Below are 18,036 nucleotides of genomic sequence, written 5' to 3' on the forward strand. Positions count from 1 at the left end.
TGTGGTTTTCTGGGTTTGTCTTTCCTTAATTTTTTGCAATGGACACTTAACATTTAAGGGTTGAAATACTAGATGGAGGAACAGAACAGGCCTCACTTGACATGAATCTGAATTGGCAAACCCAATGGAGTTGAAAAATAGATTAGGATTGGTTTTAGACAGTCTTTCTTTTAGTCTGTTATGGGCAGACGTTTAGAGGGAAACAGTGGGTTAGATAAGACAATGGTGGTAGATAACATTTGAGGTAACTGATCAAAGACAGGATGTTAAGGATCTGGAGTGGAGAGGAGAGTGCAGGAAAAGCAGTAAAGCAGTGTCAAAGGACAGGACAATGGAAGATCCAGGGAGAAACATGACCAGAAAAGAGGCCAAAGTGTCCACAGAGGACCCAGAGAACATGAACAGAAGTGATGAGAGCAGAGAGGCCCACAGAGATAGCAAAGCCTCTGGTCCAAAGAAAGACAAAGCAAAGGAGAGCAAAATACAAATGATCAGAAACAGAGCTTACAAACGATGGGACAAAACAAAGCAAAAGAGAACCAGTGGAGAGAAGTTACAGAACACTGATCAATCTGTGGCTTTTGAGGAGGACAATTCATACATGGCATGTGAGTTTTTCTTAGATTCCTTGTTTATCATGACTGCTAATCGTTTATCAACTTGCATCTTACCAAGTAGTAGTTATGGAAACAGGAGTGTCAGATTACCATGATTTACATGAAATGATTCAGACAACAGTAAGTGAGTACAAGTCACTTCAGCCTAAACAAAAGAATTAGCATGTGAACTAAGCCAAGATCTGGTTTATTAATTTAGCCAGTTCTAAAACTCTTGAAAGTCTTCAATAGTCGAGACAAGAAAGTACCTAGAAACCTGATCACAAGAAAAAATTGGATAGATAGCTCTAAATCCATTTAACATAAACATCATCAAAAATATAAATATCATATAGCCTAGTGTGCATCACTATTGTGTAAATAATTACAATCTCAACTTTTTGTGAAAACACCTTTTATCACCCTCTGAAATCATGCAGCTATATTTTCTAATTGTCATAAAGACAACGGTAGTACTGAGTCTCTACATTGGAAAATAATGGTCTGTTATAGTGTGTTTTGTACTTTTTCATAATGGTAACATCAAGTTTGATTATAAATTAAGGTGGAGGAAAACAGTGGGCTTGGAGTTGCTGTATCTAAATATGGTGGGGGATCTAACACGCTGCGAGAACTAAATTTAGACCCTGGTTCCTGCAGTCGAAATGCACGTAGTTCCTAAAAAGGTCCTTAGTTCCGGGGGAAAGGGGCTTTATATCCACTGTTACCACATGGTTATAGCAAGGGCTTTCGTTATAGGAAGGTTTGAATATCGGAATTCCCTCCGAGTTTCCCGCCGGACCCCTTATCTGTAAGGACTTCCTGTTCCACCCACATTCTCGTGTCGCTTCCGGGTGGCCACACAAGACTCCTCCAGCGAGCCGACGTTACCTCTCCGCTGTAAACAAAAGTTACTAAACGGTTCGCTTCAACGACGCATCCAACGATAAGACATGCATATCAAAACTGGTAAGTTTTTACAACTTTGTGACGGGAATCCTCCACTTTCAGAGTTGTCGTTTCGTTGCCCTGCCGACGGTGTTAGCAGCCGTGCTAGCTGCTCAGCGCTTTGAATGGAGGTTACGAAACTTTGACTTCGGCTAACATGCTAGCTAGCTGTACATGGCGTAATACGGGGGAAATAAAACCGATGTTTCGACGACAGCTCTTGTTATAAAAGCGTCGTTGAACTGTAATTGTGATTTTCTATTGACATCTGTTGGAAACCCGTCGAGTAAAAGTCGTTACATCATGACGCTGCTAATTAAAGTTTGCTAACACGGCTTGTTAGCTGCCAACTTAGCATCAGATAAATCATAGCCTGGTCTCAAATACATCCAGACTGAAGTTAAACTGACTCATTAACTCTGAGACTTTACACTCAACTGGGTTCTCTTCATTTCTGTCAGTATTTTGAAATGTGGCGCTGAGGCCGTGTGGATTAATTTAATCTAAATCTGTAACACTCACCTTCTGAAAGAGTGAGAAAATATCCAGTTATTTATTAGATTATTGTCTGAATCTGAAGTATTCATAGTTAATTAAGTAATCTCCAGGTGGTTGTGAATGAATATCTTTATTTTGAATATTGAACTTATACCAAATAACACTTTATATGGTAACATTAGTCAATTTCACACAATCAATCACTAAAAACTGAATATACTGAAGCCCCATGACCCTGTGACTGTGATTGTTGTAACATGTAAAACTTTGATCAATGTCTCCCCCAATTAAATTAGCAGTCATTCTTTCTTTATGACGAGCAGTGTATTCAGTAAACAGGTCATGGGTGTTGTGTAACTTCTGTTTGAGCTGCTCTGTCCTGTACTAAGAAAAGCAGTTTCATGATTGCCAATGTAAACATAATTTAAGGCTTGAAAACACAAGATGATGAGTTTTTATGATAATTCACCGTGCTTACCATCATATGAGACTATACCCTCTGCCCTTAAAAAAATAATCAATGAAATATAGGGCTGGGAAATATATGGAGTTTTTAAGATATATCGATATATTTTCAAACAAGATATAGGGTAAGACAATATGGTTAATATTGATATAGTTTATGTTGCATTAAAATAACATTACAGAGGTGCCAGGTCACCTTTTTCTCATCTCACTGATGATGACTGACTGTCTGTCCCTCTTAACCCTGCTCCTCCTCTCTCTCTCTCTTTTATTGTATTTAAGCAACATTTTTATTTTATAACATTACTTTTTAAATTCACAAACAGATAGTTTCTTTTCCATGTGTTTTCACTGTTAATAAAATACATATCGATATATATTGAGTATCGCCATTCAGCTAAACAATATCGAGATATGAGTTTTGATCCATATCGCCCAGCCCTAATAAAATATAGTCACGACATGTCTTAGGCTATAAAATAATAAAATGTGGGGGTAAAAAAAAAACAGCTTGGTTACATTTTAGAGCTTGAGGGCGGTTTCTTGTTGTTGTGTTTAAACCCCACATCTTACACAAGTTTCACTAACATGCACAGATCTTTCTCATAGGTTCTTTCCAATTGAAATCATTCAAATAAAAGATTTCAGGCTTACCGTTTCCTCTGGATGTTTTTTTATATGGTCTTGTGTACACGTGTGCTGATGCATTTAATCGGAAAAGTTGCATGACAGTCATAAAAGCAATACATACATTTAGCTGTTGCCTTCCTTCATGCTAGCCATTCAGCTGAACATGTTTGGCATGTGTTTAATCACATCTCTGAATATGGATCACCATCTGTAAGCATGATCAGTTATTTATTTATAAAAATGTTTCTTTTATGCAATTTATACGTGTCCTAAATCATTCCTCTTCATCCATTGGAAAGGAATTTTTATGTTATGGATAGAAAGAGGGAAGAGTAGCACACATTTTGGTACTTTGATGGACATCATGTTCTTTTCTGCACAACTTGGCAAATACAGTCTTTAAAGTCTAAAAAGTCTACTGGCACAGTGAAGTCACATGAAAATGTGTCATCCCGGCCTGATGTTTGTTTATATGATCAAAGATCCTTAATGGATCCGTGCCAAGTGGAGATTGTAACAGGAAACACTTTTTTTTAGACACAGTTTGTTGGTGAGGCAAGACGCACAAGAAAGTTGGTAAAGGAAGACATGGCTATATATTTTAATGCAGTTGAAAATGTTTCCTCTGCTTTGCTTAAGAGACAAAGTTGTCCTGTTGGATTTGCAGACCAACCGCAGAGAACTGGACCTTGTGTTACATACATTAGTTTACAGTATATATTAAATCTGATATCCAATTCTTAGTTTATTGGCATTAGATGGGCACTGATCTTTGTTCCTCTAATTTTGACCACAGCAGATGTGAAACCAACATGCTGTTATCTTTATTTCAGGTACATGGGAAGCGAGTAACACTGTGTGTGAGTCCGATACCCTGTGTGACCCAGCAGTCCTCGTTTCAGCCACCAACTCCGAGCCACACATTCGCAACCGACGTCTTTCTCCCGGCTCAGGAAACTGTGGAGGAGGAGGGGGTGGAGGCTGCATCGCTGGTGTTGACCAACAGCCCCGTCAACTTTCACCTGAAGGCGACATTATCGCTCCTGGTCACACACACGCCTTCAGCTACCGCAGGGAAAAAGAACGCAAGGGCCATCAGCACAAAGGCCGCAGCCTTCGCAGGGAGAGTCAGAAGGGGGTCGGCCGTCCACAAAAGGTTAACCCAAAGGAAAGGTGGGTGGAGGACAGTCTATCTCTGCTTAAGCCCCCACCTGCATTCCCGGTGCAGGACAGTCCCGCCAAGCTGCAGCCTGCCGTCAGCTACGCCTCCAAGGTGAAGGCAGGGGCAGCAACCGGAGCGCTGGAGGAGGACCGCCCTGCCATCGGTGTTCTGCTACAGAACCAGTGGGGTCTCAGTTTCATCAGTGAGGCGAGGCCAGTCTCGGAGGGCTCTGGCACTCACCCTACTGCCAGTCCCCTCCCCTCTCAGCCCACAGACGCTGAACAAACGCCAGGCGAGACAGTTATCACCTTCCAGCCTCCAGAAGAAACACCTACCCCTGTCACTACCTCCGTCAGCCCCGCCACACGCTCAGAACTGGATGAGAGTAATGGCAAGCTGCTCCTTAGTTGTCGCCATCTAGTGGAGGCTTTGAATTATCACAGTAGAGGTAAGACCTACTAGAAGTTTTGAACACATTGTCCTTACAGATATTTTACATAATTAGTAAATGATTTTATTACATTTAAGTCTTACAGTGCTTGTTTTTTTTTCTCCTCAGAGTGGAATGCTCTCAGTAACAGACAGACAAAAGGTGAGTGCTCATTTAAATCGCTCTGCTTCTTGTCCTTAGAAGTGATAGCGTCAGGTGAAAATAGTTTGTGGTTGTCTATTTTAGGCACTGACCATTCATCATTCTCACTGTATGAAGCAGGTATATGGTCTCCCATGAAATGTAGTCTAGAGTCACTCCAGGTTAATTGGAAACAGGCCACAGTCAATATGGATGTCCAATCAGTGTTGATCATTAATTAAGTCACTCCTTAAGTGCATCCTATACTATTATGCTAGATCAGAGCCTCAGTCCGCTGCAGGTCTTCATCTGACTATCTGCATTGTCAGATAATGTCCATAGTTTTTCCTGGCCAAAAGCTGTCAACTGAGGGAACTAGGGGCTGTGGGAACAGCAGACCAAGAGTAAAGTCACAAGAACTGTGTTTTTCCACACCATGTCACACGCTTGTGTTTTCATTCATTTATTCTACAGTGTCAGCTTGAACAAAACTGAAGAGTCCTTGATTGTAAACAATGAGACACTCATTGATGTGGCAGGGAATATATATTAATTTATCCAATTTCTGTACGTTTCAATATTTTTGACCCAAACTTTTTTCCTTTTTTTTGCAGTTCCAAAAAAAGTGGTCTGGTACAAGGACACCCAGGAACACCCAGCCTAGCAGTGTGAGAAACCCAAAGCATTCATAAACATAGACACAACACATACCTACATGCACATAAAAAAAAACATGTAAAAATGGACAACTTTGTGTCCCGTTCACACACTGCACTCAGGATGATGTCTTCACGCAAAGCCACACTGAGACACTTTGGACTAACTCCTTTGAGATCTTACAGCAATGAACTTTTTTAACGCCTTACAGAAAGCCTGCCTTAATTAATCAAACCTGTTGTCATCGCCTCACATTACCATTTTAGCTTGTATATGTAGAGCTGGTCTTTTTTTCTTTTCTTTAAAAAAAAAAAACAATCTCTGAGCTGTAATTTAATTTCCCTTTGCTGCAGTTTTATCAAACTTTTTGTGTCCTCTGTAAAGCGAGCGGTCAATCAAGCACTTTGTTGAAAAAGAATCTGTTGTGACCAAGCCCTGTGTGCAAGAAACCCTCACCAGAGAATATTTTTTCCCCCTTTCATTCTTGATTAGGATCAGCGTCTGTCATGTACCTGCTTGAGTTTTCATGGTAAATGAATGCAGAGGACGTGTGTATCCGTGTCTTCAGTTTACAAAGGGGTGTAGTCAAAGGCACAGTAGAGTTCACCCTTTATTTACCTGTCAGATCTTAATGCTGTGTTCCTTTTTCTTTGTTTTTATTTTGTTCCCTAATTGGGTGAATGTTTCTCATGAATCCATAAGGGATCTCACCGTGTTCAGTATGATGATTTTTTTGAAAAGATATATTGAATAAAAAATTTACACTGGAGAAAGAGGAGGAATGTAAGTGAACAGTATTGCTTAATAAAATTGAATAAACTTGTCAAGTTCTACTGAAGTCTTTTTTGTCTTGTTTTTAATGAAATTAACATTTCCCGCTTCACAGGCTGAAAGTCTTCCCTCCCTCCCTCGCTCAACTCAAATCTTAAACCAAAAAAAAGAACTCATTTGCTTTATTCTGATAACGACCAAAAATGTAATGTTCCCTCAAACTAAATTGTATAGAGCAAGTGCCTTAAGCAGAAAACTCTAAAGAATTAGTTTCTCTTCAAGTCCAACTGCTTAGTGTGGCAGAGTAGAAGGAACTATCCCACTTTTCATAACAGCTGTGCTTGCAACAACATGGACCCCTCCAGGACATTGCTCCATCCATCAGTCTCGCCATGTCACCTCCACTTCATCTGTTCTGTACCTAAAACAGCAGAAAATGTCAAAGGTCAATATCTACAGACCAAGAAGGTAGCATATTTGAGTGGCAGTAGCTCATTCTATAGGGACTTGGGTTGCCGGTTCAAGTCCCAGTACGGACCAGAAGTATGTAAGATGGTCTGGTTGCTGGAGACTTGCCAGGGTCACTTCCTGAGTACCCTTTACTCACTTTGACATCTCTCCATTAATGAATGTCTATAGGTGCTGTTTGGGTGCATGTGTCTATAAAACAATCATATATACATGTGTATATTTATGTATACATAACATAATTACACACATATATACTTAAAATATAAGTACATACATAATGTACATATACATTTTTATTATAGAGGTGTATGTGTGATTGTTTATAAAGGGGTTTGGTACGTACGTATGTAAATACAGACATGTCCTTTCATTAGTACATACACATCCATTTGTTCATACACACATTATGTACTAACATACATTCATATATTTACCCAAAGCAGAAATATTGTTGATGGTTAAGGATAATAGAAGTCTAGTGAGGCGAGCCTGAAAGCAGCCTGGATCTCGTTTTGCGGTCTTTATAACAAAAGTAACCAGTTTGTTTATCTCTGGTTTTTATCATCCTGATCATCCTATGTAGAGGCTACATGAAAGCTGCATTTCCAACACTTCTGGTGTAGTAAAATAAACATAGTCAGGTGGGACAATGAGGTGTGGATTTCAAATTGTAAGACTTACATTCTCTCAATATTAATTGCGAGAGCTTCAGTCAAATTATGAAAAAAAGAGCTTTATAAAAGGCTAGCCTTAAGTTATGTGAGTAACTGTATGACTGAAGTTAAAACTGCTTTTTTTTCCAAACTACTTATTTACCCTTTGAACTGCAACGTACTGTACATGCACCTAAATATATTTCAGCTGGTTTACTGGTACCATTAACACATTGCACTAAAATGAAATGTAAAAATAACAACTCTATATGGGATGGTGTCTGATCTGTACTGTTTTATAGAAACACAGCTAAAGAGCTGAGACAAAGACAGAAGAGTGAAGTCTACCTTTGTGTGATCCATGAGTCCTCTAGCTCTGTCACCTGACCCGACCTGAACATCTCCCAGCCTGCTTGAGCAATCATTGCGCCATTGTCTATGCAGAACCTGCGGCACAAGGGGAACATGGTTACCTCGACTGAACCTGGAAGACTATGTTCCTGGCAGACTGAAACCCCGGACAGTCTCAAGAACTCAGCATGTAGACAAAGTTTTCCTCCATATTAATTCAACAGATTGAAAGGAATGATGATTACCTGCTCAAGTTTATCGTCCAGCAAAGGACATTCTGAGATTTTAAATAGACCACACCAGTGTTTTTACAAGTTCAGCACATTTCATTTCATTCCATGACAATTTATATTTATATATAAAGCCAGAAACTGTAGTTTTGTCAGTTTAGAACTGAATTTCCTTAACTTCCATAGCTATATAAAACATGTTTTTATAAATAAAGTTCAATTTAATTAAAGGCAGGGTTGGTCAATTTTGAAAACTTGCACAATTTTGAAAACTTGCACAATTTTGAAAGTAGCATTCCCTTAATGCTCTGTCTACACCCACCCCCTCCCCTCTGTGCTCCCTCAAAAGCCCGACCCCTTTACTTACATGCACAAGCACCATCGGTCCAGAAGTGGATTTCAGCTCATGCTATGAGTGTGGGCTCGTGCATGCATGGGGTAGAGAGCGAGCAGGGAGATAGGGAGGCATGATTGGTTCATCAGATTGGTTCCTCGTGGCAGACATTGGTCGAAGTTTTTAGATAACATTGATTGTGTAATTATTAGTTTGTCGACTTTGGGCAGGCAGCTTAGATCTTTGACATTCCAACACAAACCCCGCTCTGGTGCTTCCTTATCAGCTGTTTTGCCAGGAAACCAAAACACCTTGTAACTCTTCTGAGAGAATGATCTCTTCAATTGAGGAACACTGAGCTGATTTATGTTTTCTCATGTTAAAAATGTTTATTTCTGCAGGAGAAATAGGCATTTTAATACAGAACCAAATGGTAAATGGTCTTTTCTAGTCTTCTCACTACTCACCGCATGTCACACCTACACATTCACACCCTGATGGTAAAAGGCTGCAATTTAATGTGACCATCAGGAGTCATTAATCCCATTCATACACATTCATACACACGCCGACTAAGCAGTGGGAGCAACTTGGGGTGACCTTCCAGTTAGGGGACGACTGACTCTACCAACTGAGCCACCTCAGCTTCCGTGGCTTTGAAGCCATCCTCAAGGAAACACTCAAAGAAATGCAGCTTTGGCTTATTTCTTCAAACCAGGAGGTACACAGGCTCTACAGACATTTTGTTGGAGGTTGTGAACGAAAAGAAAAAAAAAACAAATATCAACTCCTACGTCAAAGAGTTGTGTAACACCTTTTTACACCTGGCTGTAAAGCCACTGAATGTTTACAAAGGTTTCAGTTCAGGGACCAACATCCCTTTGTTCATGTTTAAAACATCTGACTACTATTTAAATGTGAATGATTGAGAGTGTGGATTGACTGGTTTACCTTTCATCTGTTGCAAACAGTTTGGCTCCTCTCTCCTTACACATCACCCCCATCATCTCCTGCAGACGAAGGTTACCTGCACAGGAAACAAAGGGTCAAAGTCTGTCCACGATGATTGGGTCAAATCTTTGGATAAATACAATGAATGTGAGCCTTTTAGCATGATCAGGGCTAGTTCACTTATTTTAATAATGGTAGGATAGACCTTTGAGTCTTTACATTTACATTCACTTTTATGGTGCTGGTTACAGTTGGCTTCACTTGCAAACAGTGAGATAGAATATTATAATTTCATTGCCTCTGATACATTTTAGGGTGCACTCACACTAGACAATCTGTACCATGCCCATGCACGCTTCACCCCTAAAGTCCAGTTCATTTGACTTGTGTGAGTGCTCCAATCTGTGTTTAAGCACGTTACACATCCTCTGCCCTGGCACGCTTGGCAGAGGTGTGCTTCGGCACACTACAGTTCATGCACGTCGTGGACAGCCTTCATTAGCAGAAAGCCTGGAGTGTTCTGGCTGTATCCGACAAACATGACTCAAAATAAGCCACAAAGTCAGTAAAGTAGCTGTCATGTTCTCTGTGCTCTTCTCCGATGTGCTGTTATTTATTCTTTATTTTTTTCCTTTCTGAGTCCGCCTGTCTTGTAAACTAAACACAAAATGTGCCAGGATGAAAACGTCATTACAGTCAAAGTAAAATGTATCTGATCGGACATTTTATTTGTTGTAACTAACACAGATGTAGAAAGTTCCTGTGTGTTGTTACTGGTCTGCTAACGTGACAGCATCCCCGTACAATCTGTGTGTAATCAAACCCAGGAATGACAATATTTGTGTTCTTTAGATTTTTGTTTTATCCTCACATGGAGAGGACATTTCCTGTCTGTTCTTTTGTGAAGCACTTTGGGCTGCATGTCTCAGTGAGAGTGTGAATTAAAAAAAACACCTTATCCATTTCTGTGTGTTCTCAACTCAACTCGACTTTATTTATATAGCACCTTTCATTCATTGAGATTTCAATGCATTTCACAACTGTACAAAACGTGAACACAACAGTGTATGAAATTCTGTACCCAGTATCTGTTTGTTGTGTAATGTTCCTGTTCGGCTGATGAAGTTGCAAAATGGCTTCACCAGATTGTCTCACTCTGTTGATATTTGAATCACTGTGATAAATTACTGAATGTGTCCACATTTTTTGAGGCTTTGTATTATAAGACATGACCCAGAACAGTGACAATGGAATGTTTCCTTTTAGCGTGCAACTGTTCGTACTTACAGCCAACGCCGCCGACGATGAGGACCTCCTGGGAGCCGCAGTGAGCCATGGCCCTCTCTGTGATCTCCACCAGCATGGAGAACAGCGTCTCCTGCAGAGAGGGAGGCTTTAGTGCTCGACAATACCAACAAAATCTAACATTATGACTGACCCTGAAACAACTAATGGATTAACTAATTATTTACTTGTCAAAAAAAAAAAAAAGATGAATATTCAATAATCAAAGAAGTGGAAACTCTGACAGCTGAAATAAAGCATCAACCCATCTGTTTGTGTTCTGGTGCTTTGTACCTGTAGGGAGAAGCACAAATCCTCTGCAGCACACTGACCAGAGCTCAGCATCTTATGAGCAACCTCCTGTTGGAGACAAACAGGAGCAGGAACCAAAATAATCATTTAGTGATCAGCCTCGATTCACTAATCAACATCTAAACTGTCACCGCTGTGAGCTAACAGAGAATCAAACAATTATTAAGATAAAAGCACTTGTGAAGACAACGCTTTTTACAGACCAACATTGAAACATTTGAACTCACCTCGATGTAGGATAGAATCCCAGAAAATGACACGTCCATTCCTTTCACTGTATAGGGCAGCTCCACATACTGACTCCCTCTACCAGCACAACGAGGAGAGAAGTTTAGTATATGACGATTTACTCAAAGAGCAACTTGCAGGTTGGAGACCCCAGTGTATCGTAGATTTATGACATTTTTTAATTCATACTGCTGATTCAGGTTGTGTTTAATAAAAGTCACATATTATGCAAAAAACACTTTACCATGTTTTCTTAACACTAATATGTGTCTCTAGTCCGTCTACAAACCCAATGATGAGAAAAGTCCATCCTCTCTGTCTTTTTCCTGTTCCTCTTTTCAGAAAATGTGTGCTCAAACAGGCTGTTTGGAGATTTTCCCTTCATGACATCACAAAGGGCAGTAGCCCCTCCCCCAGGTGGGTGACACTCCCACAGCTAGGTGTTTGTTCTGTCCTCTGAGTCTGCCTTCTCACCGTAAATAATAGGACATGTAGCGAGAAAGCCAGAGACACCCGAGCCCTTCCAGAGAGGGGGCGTGGTCAGACACAGCTCATTTACATATTTAAAGGTACAGACACAGAAACAGTCTGTTCTGAGCAGGACTGAAATAGAGGGGTTTATAGACATGATCAAATACAGGATCAGAGTGGTTTTAGAACAAGAAACTTCACACACATGTTTTTTGGGGAGCTCTGAGACTTATTTACACTTGATGTAAAGGAGGAGAATATGTGACCTTTAATAACCATGGATCATAAATGCTGGTCTTGTCAATGAAAAGGAAGAAAATGTGTGTTTATATGCATGCGACGGTCCACAGGCCTATAATTATGAACCTGTTAGGAATCAAAGAGACCAGGAACAGGTCAGGATTAGGAGAAATAACGGGCACACGGGTGATGAGAACCAGGGGAGCAGAGGGCAGGTGTAAGTAAGCTGGGGATATCTGACGATGTGTTCATATATCAAATATTGTAAAGTTTATCACATATCCAAGGCTTTAGAAAAAAATAATTAGTATTGTCTTAAGTGAACCTGACGCTGTGTGTACTGAACGGACCGCACATCGGTCTGACACGGCCCTGATTTCTATCATAATTTGTACCAGGTTCAAAATAATACAGAGTTACCCCTTTAAGCACAAAGCTTAATTCACTCACTTTTTGGCCATCTGCTCTATGTTGTATCCCGGGCTCGGGTCATTGGAGATCTGAAGAGAAAAAAAGTTCAATTTAACTTCAATCACGTACAATACAAAGCAAAGCAAAGGGGTGCTCTCTACTGGAGGACACACACCTTTATAACTCTGGCAAATCTGTCCAAACAGTTTCCAACAGCGATGTCGATGGTCTCTCCAAATATTCTGTATCGCCGCTCAGAGTATGCAATAACCTGCACAGATTATCAGACGTGTTATTACATTTGTACTGTGTATGTCACACCAGAAAGTTTACTGCACATCAGAAGCTAGTGATTGTTATTTAAAGGACACTCTCAACAATTCCCCTGAACGATGTTACAAACCTGTGTGTTTCCTCCACTGACATAAAGCACCGTGGGGTTGTTAGCTTGCGTGATGAGCCTGCCCATCTCAACGTGTCCAATACAGTGGTTAACACCGAGGAGCGGCTTCCCCCAAAGCTGCGCGACTGTACGAGCCACCAGAGCCACCGTCACCAAGGGGGCACCCATACCGGGACCTGAACGGGAAGAATAAGAGAGACAGAGAGACATTAGATCATTGCAGCGGACATTAAGTCAAGAATTTAAATGAAGACTTACACAGTATAATGGCTACACTGTAACAATCAAACATCTACTTATTCAAATGCTGGGAGTCAAATTAGTGAGCAGAGCTATTAAAAAATGATACCTAATGTGTTTCCTGGTTAACTCCAGAGCATCTCTCTGGTTTCAGGATGTTTTTTCTTGAGACCAACACAGATTTTGAATACGACAACCGTAATCATTACATTTCAATATCCTGAGGATGATCTCATAGTAAACAAAACAGATCTGGATCTGTTCAAACCTACGATCCTCATGCTCACGTTACCTTTGGTGTATGCCACACAGTCGATGTCTGCAGGCTTCAGTCCTGCCTGCTCCAGAGCCTCCTTCAGGACTGTCAGTATGACAGCACGGTGGTGCCTGGCGGTGTCGCTCGGCATGAATCCTGCAGGGTTAAATAACATTTTAATAACTTCACATGTGAGATTATTTAGACTTGAGTGCATGACCATGGACCAGAAACAGTTATTCTATAGCAGGAATGTAACTCACCATGACCGGGAGGAGTGATGTAGGTCCGTCTAGGGTTGGAAAGCACTTCACCATCTCTGATGATTCCTATGCCGATCTTATTGGCACTGCCCTCGAATCCGATTACCACAGTCATAACAGCTGACACCTATTTTAAGAAAAGACATTTGTGCAGTGAAAAGATTCGGTTGTTTCTTTGAATCCAAGAAAAACATTTTTTGAACCTGGACAATTTCACACTTCACTGTAAACATCTCCGTTATTATACATGGATTCAAACTGTGCAACATGAATCTTAAGAGGCCAAGAATCTGTCCAATAACACAATGTGTAATACTCTTGTAATATGTGATTGATACCAGGCTTTTGTAGATATTGCTTTATTTTCTATCAAATATACTGAGGGGACAAAAATCTGTCTTAATTTGAATTTGAATTCACTTTAAATTCCGTTTATTACGATTCATATTTTTCATGTTTTGGTGACAGTAACCTTATAATAATATTTTTTTTTATATATATTTATAAATAACATACAATCAGTCAAAACAAATAAACCAACATACTGATTCCTGTTCAGTATGTTAGCAGTCAGACTCAAACATAGCATCGCTGCCTCATAAAACAAGCATATTTTAACTCAGTATTTAATGATAAATGAGCATACCTATCGTATTTCTTTCTCTCGTTTGATTGCATTAATCCAGCTTCTTGTCAGGGGAACTTTTAAGCACACAAGTTCAGTAACTTGTGTGTTTCGGCTAACTTCTGAAACTCAACTATGTAGCGTGGGGTCCAAAACATTGACAACTACACAGTTTGCCTGAACAAAACAAATCTGAAAAATAAATAAATAAAAAGTCTAAATAAAGTTTAACTTCGGTAGTGCCTCTAATTTGTGTAATTGCGTCATAGCAGCCTGTTGGTTTTCGTATTTCGTAAAGTTGGGATTTTTCTTTTATGATTTCCATCAGGCATATGTAAAGGCAGCCATAAAGTGCAGCACGTTGTCAGAGACCTGCGGCTTTGTGAGTGTGTGTGTGGGTCACTGAAGCACAAACAAACTTGTTGTTTGCATCCTGCCGTGGAAGTGCAAGTAAGATCATTTGCATGGCTCTTTCCTGAAATGTGTAGCTGGTTAAAAGCGGCGCTAGCGTCTTTCAACATTTGCATTTATTGATTACACAAATTAGCAGCGTGGGAAAGCTAATTACAAGCTAGCTGTTATTCCTCATTCATTGTCAGCGCAGGCCATGCTGTGTACAGCTTCCCTTTGTTACACAGGAAACGCTAGCTTTAGCATAGCTCTCAGTGTGGTGTAATACGTTAAAAAAAAAGCTTGAACAGCTCCATTATAATTGTTTAAAACATTTCTATACGCACGCTTTTTCAATGGGTCAGCAATGTTTTCAAAGTTTGCATTTCTGAATGTTTTTATCTGCACCTGCAGCTACATACTAACTCTGTGTGCTTCCCCTGGTCGGAAATGTGTTATCTGAACATTAAAACATTCACTGTGATAACCAACATTATGAACAGATTCATTAAAATGAAAAAGTTGGGATAGATTGAAACACGATGATGTTCCTTTATTAATGAGATTATTTCTATTTTTGGAGGAAGACGTCGTATAATAAAGTCTGTTTAGGGGTTTAAAGTTCATCTGGGAATAAAAACAACAAAAAAGACAGACATATCAGTTTGTGATTTATTCTAATAAGTATTACAGTAGTTTATATGATAGCTGATGTTTGTGTTTCCCCTTTGTGCTACAAGTTTGTATGGTTTGTTTTGGTAAGATCGTTTCTTCAGCTCTGTGGATAACATAATAAAGTATACTTTATGTTGTTGTTGATGCCTGGTGATATGGACCAAATATTATAACTTCATATTGTTTCTGGCTGAAGGGTGCTACATGATATATATCTCCATATTTTATTGTGTTAAGAAATAACACAAAGTCAGTTCTTAGTCTAATCCACATCGACCACATTCTTAATGTCACACAGGTACTTTTAAACATTATACATACAGCTGTGTGGTTTTCATGTGTGCTCAGAGAGGGGGGGGGGGTGCTGGGTGAAGGTTAAGAGGGGCAGATAGAGAGAGCAGAAATAAGCCAACAGGTGAACTCTCTACGGATGGAATCTGTTATTTTGACACAACATACACAATATGGCTATAAACTATGTTTTCTTAGCCTATGTATCGTTTGAAAATAGATCAACGTATCTTAAAAACTGGGTGTTACAAATGTTGAGGCATACACACCTCTTAAGACTCCTTGTCTGTTTTGTTTTTTTTCAGCGGCGCGTGTGCTGTTGTGTGTGCGTGTTGTGTGTTTGAGAGGTGTGCTAGCTGTCCGAGCAAGTTCAAGAATGAAGAGAGGCAAGAATGCAGAGGATGCAGCCGCAGATGGGGAGAACGACACCGGCTCTGGTACTACAGACACTCACTCATTCAAACTGGAACACGTTCTTACAACACGAGAGGAGAACTGCTACTTCATGACTTTCTGTGTAACCTTCACTTTGCAGCTTCTGCAAAGAAAACAAAGAAGCCCAAGGAACCAGAGGCCCCGATTCTGTACGAGGATCCTCCCGACAAAATGACCAGCAAAGATGGACGTGACGCCAACATGAAGATCACCTCGTGGAACGTGGACGGGCTGAGAGCGTGGGTGAAGAAGAAGGGCCTGGATGTGAGTTTGTGGTGGAATTGCGAAAAATAAAGGGGAAAAGAACGTTTTAAGACTAATTTTAACCGATCAAACTTGTTTTGTCTTCCCAGTGGGTGCGTGAGGAGGCTCCCGATGTCCTGTGCCTGCAGGAGACAAAGTGTGGAGAGAAAGACCTCCCTGCTGAAATCACCTCAATGCCAGAATACCCTCACAAGTACTGGGCCGTGTCAGACGACAAGCAGGGATACAGCGGTGTGGCCATGCTCTGCAAGACTGAACCCATCAACGTCACCTATGGCATAGGTGAGTGGTGTTTTCTAATCGAACCTCCAAAAGAGACCTGTCTCTACAGTTACATAACACCAGGATTGATATCTATAAATGGCACGCAAAAAATGTAGTTTGACATTTAATTTTGTTTTAATTTTACCAAAGATGGCTTAAAATGAATACTTTTGTATATGTTCAAGTGTTGCTTCATTGCTACTAAGTTCTATGTGGTTACAGAAATACTTCAAGAGTTTGTGACATAACATTTGACTGCAAATTGGGACATAGAGTTACTGTAGCCTCTAGTGGTTGCTTGACAACAGCCACCACCTCCAGCAACTAAATATTGTAAAGTTGCATATTGTCACTTTGCTCCTTTTTTTTGAACAAATTGAATATAGAAATGTTTATTTAAGAGATGATTGCCAAACTTTTTTTTTTTTTTTTTACTTTTGGTGGCTTTATATTAACAATATAGATTTCTCTTGGTAAGAAAAAAACATGCATGCTAACTGATGTATCTAGTGTCGCGTTAAAGACCAATGTTAAAATACATAAACACTTGTCTTCATACACTAAAGCCCCACACAGCACAATAAAGCTAAACATGTTCTTAAATCTTGGGTTAAGTTATATCCAGGTGTTAATTGAACCTCCTTTGTCAATCATCCAGGCAAAGAAGAGCACGACAAGGAGGGCCGCGTCATCACTGCCGAGTTCCCTAACTTCTACCTCGTAACTGCCTACGTGCCAAACTCCGGCAGGGGACTCGTGCGCCTAGATTACCGCAAGACCTGGGACGTGGACTTCCAGGCATACCTGAGCGAGCTGGACATGCAAAAGCCTCTGGTGCTGTGCGGCGACCTCAATGTTGCACACCAGGAGATCGACCTGAAGAACCCGAAGGGCAACAAGAAAAACGCAGGCTTCACCCCCGAAGAGCGCGAGGGCTTCAGTCAGCTGCTGTCCAACGGTTTCGTCGACAGCTTTCGAGAGCTCTACCCCGATCAGACCCACGCCTACTCCTTCTGGACCTACATGATGAACTCCCGTGGAAAGAACGTGGGCTGGAGGCTCGATTACTTTTTGCTGTCATCCGGTCTGCTGCCCGGCCTGTGTGACAGCAAGATCCGCAACCAGGCGATGGGGAGCGACCACTGCCCCATCACTCTGCACATCGCCGTGTAGGTCAAGGTAGCTTTGATTGTCGTCCTCGTACTACTGTTACCACTTGGCTGATCATGGTTACCAGTGTGTGTTATAGGAGGAGATGCCCTACTCAGGCAGGGGTGTCTTACATCTGTGGATGTTCCTCATGGGTGATGTGCTGCCCAAACTCACTCTCAATAGGATTAGTTGTCTTGTACTATTTTTGCAGTTTTCACACATGTACTTCATGAAACAATTCAAAGGCCCGTTTGTCTTCTTCATGTAAGTTTGTCAATAAGCTCAGTGATTATAAAGGATTCTGTGAAGAAGCAACACTAAGTATTCAAAGATGTCTAAGCTGAATTTCATTTAGGTCCTGTGACAGGTTACAGAAGCTGTGTTGTGTTTGCTAAATGTTGCCACAGCTGTTGGAAAAAAATAAAATGTGATTCGGTCATGCACTAAAGTGTTTAAACCTCTTTTCCAAACATGTTTTAAATTGTCTCTACAGTTACATTCCCTCAATAAAGACTGGATTTATAGAAAACCTTCTTGTGTTTCT

The 18,036-nt window shown here is 40.5% G+C and overlaps 4 protein-coding genes across 10 annotated transcripts in view; 3 read left to right on the forward strand and 1 right to left on the reverse strand.

Annotated features, from left to right (window-relative positions):
• nav3 (neuron navigator 3) overlaps positions 1–18,036 on the forward strand; it is a 272,816-nt gene that overhangs the window by 235,006 nt on the left and 19,774 nt on the right. The gene's annotated exons all lie outside the window — the stretch shown is intronic.
• On the forward strand, positions 1,409–6,360 carry si:ch211-214j24.10 (uncharacterized protein LOC558894 homolog). Its single transcript, XM_061029897.1, has 4 exons — positions 1,409–1,565; positions 3,971–4,747; positions 4,859–4,891; positions 5,485–6,360. The coding sequence occupies exons 1-4, from the start codon at positions 1,550–1,552 to the stop codon at positions 5,532–5,534; spliced, it is 876 nt and encodes a 291-aa protein (XP_060885880.1). The 5' UTR covers positions 1,409–1,549; the 3' UTR covers positions 5,535–6,360.
• osgep (O-sialoglycoprotein endopeptidase) lies at positions 5,318–14,196 on the reverse strand. Its single transcript, XM_061029895.1, has 12 exons — positions 14,043–14,196; positions 13,397–13,523; positions 13,170–13,289; positions 12,638–12,813; positions 12,410–12,505; positions 12,274–12,323; positions 11,112–11,190; positions 10,867–10,932; positions 10,576–10,666; positions 9,289–9,364; positions 7,771–7,869; positions 5,318–6,719 (listed from the first exon to the last, which is right to left on the reverse strand). The coding sequence occupies exons 2-12, from the start codon at positions 13,509–13,511 to the stop codon at positions 6,680–6,682; spliced, it is 1,008 nt and encodes a 335-aa protein (XP_060885878.1). The 5' UTR covers positions 13,512–13,523; positions 14,043–14,196; the 3' UTR covers positions 5,318–6,679.
• apex1 (APEX nuclease (multifunctional DNA repair enzyme) 1) lies at positions 14,355–18,021 on the forward strand. Its single transcript, XM_061029896.1, has 5 exons — positions 14,355–14,471; positions 15,683–15,814; positions 15,913–16,076; positions 16,166–16,358; positions 16,999–18,021. Exons 2-5 carry the CDS (start codon positions 15,754–15,756, stop codon positions 17,511–17,513), a joined length of 933 nt encoding a protein of 310 aa, XP_060885879.1. The 5' UTR covers positions 14,355–14,471; positions 15,683–15,753; the 3' UTR covers positions 17,514–18,021.

This window comes from Labrus mixtus, chromosome 22, assembly GCF_963584025.1.
Source record: "Labrus mixtus chromosome 22, fLabMix1.1, whole genome shotgun sequence".
Taxonomy (NCBI): domain Eukaryota; kingdom Metazoa; phylum Chordata; class Actinopteri; order Labriformes; family Labridae; genus Labrus; species Labrus mixtus.

Excerpts from the sequence above, each read along its gene's own strand:
- si:ch211-214j24.10 (XM_061029897.1), top strand. Across the intron at positions 4,748-4,858 it reads TTTGAATTATCACAGTAGAG|AGTGGAATGCTCTCAGTAAC; the intron begins GTAAGACCTACT and ends TTTTCTCCTCAG. Across the intron at positions 4,892-5,484 it reads CAGTAACAGACAGACAAAAG|TTCCAAAAAAAGTGGTCTGG; the intron begins GTGAGTGCTCAT and ends TTTTTTTTGCAG.
- osgep (XM_061029895.1), bottom strand. The coding sequence starts at position 13,511 with ATGACTGTGGTAATCGGATTCGAGGGCAGTGCCAATAAGATCGGCATA. Across the intron at positions 13,290-13,396 it reads CATCACTCCTCCCGGTCATG|GATTCATGCCGAGCGACACC; the intron begins GTGAGTTACATT and ends TTAACCCTGCAG. Across the intron at positions 12,814-13,169 it reads CTGTGTGGCATACACCAAAG|GTCCCGGTATGGGTGCCCCC; the intron begins GTAACGTGAGCA and ends CTTCCCGTTCAG.
- apex1 (XM_061029896.1), top strand. The coding sequence starts at position 15,754 with ATGAAGAGAGGCAAGAATGCAGAGGATGCAGCCGCAGATGGGGAGAAC. Across the intron at positions 15,815-15,912 it reads GGAGAACGACACCGGCTCTG|CTTCTGCAAAGAAAACAAAG; the intron begins GTACTACAGACA and ends TTCACTTTGCAG. Across the intron at positions 16,359-16,998 it reads CAACGTCACCTATGGCATAG|GCAAAGAAGAGCACGACAAG; the intron begins GTGAGTGGTGTT and ends TCAATCATCCAG.